A 7,945-nucleotide genomic window follows, 5' to 3' on the forward strand; every position below is an offset into this window, starting at 1 on the left:
TTTGACACCTACGACATTTACTTCAAACATAATTATAACTTATTTACCTTGACTAACACTCATTTTAAATCTAACTTTACAAGCCGATCCATTAGTGTTTGAACTAGGCGCCACAATAATCGATTGCTGACGTTCGATAGCTGGACAAGTGACCACGAACAAAATCGTCCAGTCTGGCATCGCCTGAGCAGTTGGTATTTTTTAGTGCTTCGTTAAATTGGCAAAAAAGAGGCTCGTCTGCGGTCGCAAAGTGATAAAACCGCAAAAAAGTCCATAAAATGTTGTTTATCCAGCAAATAAAGTGCTCTGACTCAATGTCGGATGCCTAGTCTAAGCGTTCGCGACCAAGTCAGCTGGAACTAAAGTTGGGGCAGTGCTAATGTGGGTGAGTATTTTCACTTTGCCGGCACGTGTTTACTTATTTTCTATTTATTACCCAATAAAGTTGGTAATTAATGCTTGTAGAGTGAAGTGTTAATTACTAAACAAGCTATTTTATTAATTAAAGCCTAAAGCACAGTGTCCAGTGGTTTAGTTTAGTGCGCTTTAGCAACGATTACGTAGCTTTGTTGTGCTTTTCCACTCCGTGACGTCATGGGGCGTTGGACCAATCGGAATGCAGCTTGCGAGGGGCTTGTCCACCGATGACGTAGGCGTAGGCAACAGCCGACGTCTAGTCGGAAAATTGATTCCGTTGCTTGTGCAGCGAACCACGTGAGTTGGCCACGTTTGCTCTCCGCCCCCTCCGATCGTCGAGCGATGTGTATACGCCGTGTGTGCCCTTCAGTTCGATGGATATTCTCATTCAATAGCCAACTATCGTCGCAGCTAGATCGCAAATACGGAAGCAGATAGTGCAGCTTATTTTCTAAATATTGCTGCTGGCTGTGCAGTGCACATTTACGTAACTAATTGCGGGCAAGTGCTAAGAATATTACATGTTTGCATAGTAGGTGTGGCCGAGAAAACTATTTGCATCCCTCATTGCAAGGTGAATCTAACTGAAAGCAATCCATTCTAAGCTGTTCTTCTCGCATTTTGCATATTAAAATATATCTGGAAGTCAAAAGAAACTTCTAAATATATTATTTTATCTATAAAATAATTAGAGCTTCCGTTCTGTAGTCAAGTATAAGAACCATTTTCCTGTACCGCTGGCATTTGATTCGCCTGAAAAGCTCTTAAGTTCCTTTATCAACAACGCGAGTGTTTGCACATTATAATGAATGCAACTAGAAGATTAAACAACGGCCGGCGCCTGAGGAGCTTGCTAATCGAGTGACCTTTGACCTGGCCTGACTGCGAAATTCATTACATGTTCAATAACCCGCATCTGCCCCCTTTTGCGCTGCAATTGTCAGTCGGCTTATCAAAAACATCGCACACCCAGCAATTAAATGCAATCGCAACAGAAACACGCTTTATCAGCGACCGCAAATATTTTAGCAATCGCTACGGGTGGGAAATCAAGTCGTACGATACGATATCGCTGTGATAAGCGAGCTATTCATAGTCCACAGGTCGTATGCGTAATTTAATTTATGCATGTAGTTGCAAAAGTTGAGTGAACCTTTGCACCCCTGATGTAATCATTAATCGCACTGCCCGCACTCGAATTACACCACTAGCAACAGAGAACAAGGCAGCATAAAGAGAAATCAAAGTGACGATGTCGCACTCGTTCACTTATTTACTTCAAGTGCAATTCAAAACCGGTGACTGAAATTACAGGTCAATAATAATACGATAATTTGTACGATGACTTTAATGGGTTCTACCAATGCACACACTCCCACATTGTGCATATAGTATGTAGCTGTATGAGCGTAAACAAAATTCGCACATCAAGGAAATACAACGCTGCGCAGTGATCAAGTCGAATTGTGAATACCCTGCTACCATGGGTTTGAATTTGTTTGAAAACTCTGTTTTCAACTTGTATTGTTATTACTCGAACCCAATAGATTGATTATTGTTTTTATTTCGGGTACTTAAACAAGTCCCTAGTACTTATATACCCCAATCCAGGCATCATTTCCCTATTAAAGGCCATCATTCGGGCCAAATGACTCTCATTTGTGGGCCAACCACTCATCACATGCATATAAATATGTTTTCACAGCGACATTTGGCTTTAACGAACTCGCCTTCGTTGACCAAAACGATTTCATTAACTTCGTTTATATAACGAACACACTCCCCCTTTTCGCTTAATGGATGCAAATATTTAAATGCCATCATTTGCATTTGGCTCTATTTCGTTTTGTTGGCCTGCTCTTGAAAATGTCACAGAAGCAGCGTTTGGTTTATTTGGTTGTCCCTCAATGGAATATTTTCAATATTTGTTGTATCTTTAAATAGACCAGCCTATAAGTATCAGCTGAATGGACGCCCACACATGAGAAGATTGCGTATACGAATTGTCTTTGAAAAGCTGAAGAATTTATGTGTGGGATAATTTTGGTGGAATAATTTCCGCCCGTGAAATGGGACATTGTTGCGTACGTGCACATAATTGTGGGGAAATGGGAGTAAAACTGATATATATACAGTATAATTCGCTTAGCTGCATCGATAGTTAGCTGCATCGGCAAGATATCTGCATTATTTTTCCATTTTTTTGTGTGAATAGAAAATAGAAAATAGAAAAAAAAAAATTAAGTTAGCTGCATTTTTAAGTTACCTGCATCGAGGCATTGTGCAAAGTACTCGAGGCAGCTAAGCGAATTATACTGTATATATATAATACCCATTTATATACAAGAGGCGTGAGAATCTCGGTTTTTTTTTACAGTGGTTAGAGGTTTTATTTCCATGATCATTACCATTGCACATGATAGTCCGTAAGGTGTTTTACGTCTAGGTTAGCACTATCTTTTTCAAAATTTCTTGAGATTACAACCAGACAAATTTGTAGTTTTCCGCTCTTGATAGTGAGAATTCGAGTAAAGCATTTTCGTGTTCTCAAAATTTTTAAGATATTTTGCGCTATTTTCAGATTTATGTGTTGGACCTTCTTTATGCCAACAATCTTCTTGATTTATATGACTTTTTGGGTGACTGAAAGTGAACTACTTTTCTGACACTACAATTGCAGGATTCCTATACGATTGACCCACTGTGCTGGACCGATATCCGTCTGGGGCGAATGCAAATGAGTATTTTTAAATGCCAAGGCTGTCGCAACCAGTTGGCAGTTTATTGCACCGCAAAGTGTCTAAGGCAGCGCAATCCTCCAGCCCACCTCCGCCCAATGGACCCCTAGTCCACCCGCCGAGCCAGACATCGCAGCGCTTTGCCGGCTTGTCTTATCAGCTATCGGCAATTGGTGCTACTGCCGGTGCCATTTGGTCGGTTGATTTACCTAGTCCCATGCCCGTCCACTCACCAAACTCGACCATTTACCAGCTCTATGAAAGCTCTATGTGCGGGTATTTCACTGCGCTGCCGCGCCTTCGAATCGTTTGATTTTCAACGTTCAGATACATTTTGGCGCTCGACGTGGTCGGTTGTGTTTTGCTCGTCGCGCTCTGTCCTGCTCATTCGATCGATTTGCTGCCTCTCTTTCGTCGCGAACTGTCGCCTCTTTGGGATTTGAAAATATTTAAACAAGTGTTATCAGCGGCCATAAACAACAATCGAATACAAAAAGTGAGGGGACGAGTGTACAATGTCAAAATACTCATCAAATATCGTTCATCGCAGTTATCGTAGTTGGTTATTGGTAATCGCAGTTATCGCAAAATATCACTTGTAATAGAAGCCATCGTAAATTATCCCCTTTAATTCTTTGAGGGCTTTCGCTTTGCGGCTTTGCTCGAGAGTTCGAGCAAGTGGGGGAAGGCAAATATTGGTCGGATCAGCCCACAAAGTGCTTTCCATATCTTATCTGCGATTTCTGGTAACATACAGTTTATGGGCCGTGTATCGATGGGGCCTTATCAGTGAACAGTGCCTAACAAAGGTACTCAGCCATAAACAGGCGCATATAAAATAATGAGCGGAATGCCGACTTTCAACAGGGTCGCCGGCTAATTTGAACTGATTACCAGATGAATCCGAAAAGCGCGGAAACTGTGGAAAGTTTCCGAACGTAAATGCCGATGAAGCCAAATCGAATTAAATCGAATGGATGTAGTCACCCAGTGCACTCGGTCATTAGGCTCTTATCTCCGTTCCGAGCACTTGACCTTGTCGCAGGGATCGCAATCGGTAGTTGGAACCAGTGGCTTAACATAATTTATGTATTCTAGTCCGCTTCTGGGCAACAAGTGTTTCTGTGTATATGAGAGTGGGAAGAGGGCTCGACCACCAACAACTCGGAGTGGGAATCAAGCCCCCCAACGGGCCAAGCGAGTACAAAGTCAACAATGGCCAAACAAGTGCTCGAGCAGGGCGTACTCTTGTATGTACACAAGTCCATTCCAGATGATATCGCTGGACAGGTCCACATGGAAGTGCGAAAGGCAAATATATTCTTCCCAGTTTTTCGACTTTATCTTAGATTGCTATCGTAGATTGATTTTATGGTTATGGTTATTGTATTGAAATATTGGTTGGCGGCCCTCCCCACTGGAATACCTTGAGTGTTACGTTCGCTTTTTGACAACTAATAAATAAACTGAACTGATTTCAAACATTAATTAATAATGTAATGAGTCCCTACCAAAATGAGTTTATGGTACATTGTAAAGCCTGCTTCTATAGATCATCATATTATCATTATCATATCATTAGTATGTTATAAAGAAGCCAACCCATTTAATTGATACATATATGTACATCCCATTATTATGCAATTACTACCCAAGACTGACTGGCTTATCTAATCTGCGTCCTATCTTGCAGGCAGCATGACCGAGGGCAAGAACTTACCCCACTCTAGTGCGGATGTGCCGTTCCGCAGCAAGGAGCTGCGCAAGCAATCGCTCATCCAGCACACCGGCCTGGTCGGAGTCATCGATGAGGGCACCAAGACCATCGGTTTCTCCATCTACACCACGCCGGACTTCAAGGAGATCGCCGCACACCGGGTGGAGCTGAGCGTGATCACGCCCCAGGATGGCTGGTATGAGCAGGATCCGCTGGAGATGATGGCCTCGATCAACAAGTGCGCCGAGGAGGCCATCAAGCAGCTACCCGAACAGGGTTTCTCTGCCAGCGACATTGTCACCGTGGGCATAACCAACCAGCGCGAGACGACAATCGTCTGGGATGCGGTCACCGGCAAACCGCTGTACAATGCGCTCCTGTGGAAGGACATCCGCACTAGCACTACAGTGGAGCAGATCGTGGCCAAGGTGCAGGATCCGAACCACTTCCGCAGCAGCACTGGCCTGCCCATCTCCACGTACTTCTCGGCCCTCAAGATCCGCTGGCTGCGGGACAATGTGCCCGAGGTGCGACAGGCCATCCGGGAAAGGCGATGCAAGGCGGGCACAGTCGACAGCTGGATCGTCTGGAACTTGACAAACGGTATGAGAAGTTTAGGATTACAAAATTTGTAGTCTAATTACTTAACTGAATTGATTTGTTTCTCTCCAGGAGCTCTCCACATCACGGATGTAACGAATGCCTCCCGCACTCTGCTCATGAATCTGGAGACGCAAGCCTGGGATCCTGTTCTGCTCAAGACGTTCGGTATCAGAGAGGAGATGCTGCCCACCATCCACAGCTGTTCGGAGATATTTGGCAAGATCACTTCGGAGCGAAGTCCACTGCGTGGGATGACCCTAAGTGGAATAATGGGCAACCAGCAGGCCTCGCTTCTGGGCCAGATGTGCGTGAAGCCGGGTCAAACGAAGAACACCTACCGATCCGGCTGTTTTCTGCTCTGCAATACGGGGGACAAGCCGGTCTTTTCCAGGCACGGTCTGCTCACCACCGTGGCTTACAAACTCGGTCCCCAGGCACCGACGATTTACGCAATTGAGGGAGCTGTGTCGGTGGCCGGACATGCGCTGTCCTGGCTGCAAAACAAGGTGCGTATCCTGCCGGACTCCAGAGATGCCGAGAAATATGCGGAGATGGTGCCCACATCGGGGGATGTGTACTTCGTGCCCGCCTTTACAGGACTATATGCTCCCTACTGGCGGCAGAATGCTCGCGGCATCATCATTGGGCTCACGCAGTTCACCCGTAAGAATCACATAGTGAGAGCTGCACTGGAGAGCATCTGCTTCCAGACGCGCGACATCCTAGAGTGCATGCATCAGGAGTGCGGTTACGAAATCAATAAGCTTCATGCTGATGGCAAGCTCACCACGAACAACCTGTTGATGCAACTCCAGGCGGACACCATTGGCATGCCCGTCTTCCGCTCCCAGCTAATGGACTCCACCGCTTTCGGGGCAGCCATGTGCGCCGCCCAGGCAGATGGTGTCAATCTCTGCCAGTTCGAGCCTGAGAAGCGATACTACGAGAACGTGCACTACGACACCTTCCTGGCCACCACCACGGATGTAGAGCGAAAGGAGCGATACGGCAAGTGGAAGCGGGCGGTGGAGCGCAGTTTGGGATGGGTCATCAAGCAGAAGAAGACGCGTGAGTACACGGAGGAGAACTACCGCATGCTGTCCTCTCTGCCAGCGAGCATCTTCCTCATCAGCAGCTTCGCCATGCTGGTGCATTCCCTCGCTGCGAGTGGCCAGTAAATACGACAGTCGCCTGACACTTAGATCGATTCTAGGTTGTGATAATAATTATTTGTCCGGATTTCGTTTGGATCTTATACACACACTCTGTACATAGTCCTCGAAGGACAGTGGGTGGTTGAACGTGCTTTAAACCCTGTAAATAGCTGGACTAAGCTCCGTACTACTTTAAGTATCCCGTATCCTGACTATCTTAACGTGTTTTCGTTGCATATTCTGTACGTCTTAGCCGTAGTTCCATTGACGTTGGCTGGACTTCCGCGCGCCACGCAGGCCCATATCAGCGGAATTGTATATAGCCAAAGTGCAAACGACATTTCTAATTTAAGTAGGTCCCGTACTCGTATGTGTATGTATATGTATGTAGTGATTACGCCCCTTAAACAATAAACAGATATAATACGAATCGAAACTTGGAGTCTGAATGCGAAATACCAGGAACTTTTGTGCAATATCTGTGAGATCGCTGATTAAGCGGTCATTTATTGGGGCAATTGTGCGTAGAAAAATAAAGAGTTGGTTGCTTAGGTAGGACCATTAGTAAATCATTAGCATGTTATCTAGAAACTCATTGAATTCTGCAGTAAAATAAGCAAAAGTTATTAGTTTATTACTTGAAAGAATCATAGCACTTGTACCCCTAGCTAGAGTATCCCTTGGTGCAATCTCACACTATGTGGGGTATGTTCCAGTATCAGTTTCGTTATCATGGAGCGGAAATGTCAGGTATCAGTTAAATATGACTAAGGTAATCGATTGATTAATAGCTGGTGGGTGTGTTTGTTATTGGTGTTTAACGTTCTTAAGACTTTTGGGTGTGTCCGCGGTAAGAAAACAGATATCAAGTTACTAAAATAGATGGAACCACCCATGGACTAATTAAATCGTTTTTACTGCTGATTTTGAAATAAAAGCTATCGTTTATATTTTTAAATAATCTTTTGAAAACTTTAATTGAAAATCACTGAATGAATTTAGTTCAAATGTATGTTATATTTCTTGTGTATTTAGTAATATCGGGGTCACCAAACATATCAATGGAGTTTGGAAGAGCCTGTGGTGGATCCCTGCTGAGCGACACTAATTTGAATAGGGGAAATCTCTGGGAAAACCTCGAAAAGGGTTAAAGGGGAGTGGTCAAGCAACCATAAAATCAAAGCGAGAAAATCGAGTGTTCCTGAAATATGCATAATCCACGCCCCCTTTGAAGCCCAGCTAGGTTAGCGAGTATCCACTGTACTTCCCTTAGTCGGGATCTCATTTAAATTGGCTCCACCGATTACCTCAACTCA

General features: G+C 44.5%; 1 protein-coding gene across 6 annotated transcripts, besides 1 other annotated feature; it reads left to right on the top strand.

The window, feature by feature from the left end:
• The first annotated feature begins 47 nt into the window (after positions 1-47).
• Gk2 (Glycerol kinase 2) lies at positions 48-7,062 on the top strand. 6 transcript variants are annotated; one of them, NM_001299975.1, is made up of 3 exons: positions 48-385; positions 4,849-5,475; positions 5,545-7,062. In NM_001299975.1, exons 2-3 carry the CDS (start codon positions 4,854-4,856, stop codon positions 6,651-6,653), a joined length of 1,731 nt encoding a protein of 576 aa, NP_001286904.1. In that variant the 5' UTR covers positions 48-385; positions 4,849-4,853; the 3' UTR covers positions 6,654-7,062. The 6 variants fall into 6 exon arrangements, with proteins under 6 accessions (NP_001286904.1, NP_728665.1, NP_728667.1 ...); NM_167913.3 differs by having other exon boundaries at positions 195-385; NM_167915.3 differs by having other exon boundaries at positions 195-385; positions 4,853-5,475.
• Positions 2,550-2,735: a mobile genetic element.
• Positions 7,063-7,945: the final 883 nt, after the last annotated feature.

The sequence above is a fragment of the Drosophila melanogaster genome, chromosome 3L (genome assembly GCF_000001215.4).
Source record: "Drosophila melanogaster chromosome 3L".
NCBI lineage: Eukaryota > Metazoa > Arthropoda > Insecta > Diptera > Drosophilidae > Drosophila > Drosophila melanogaster.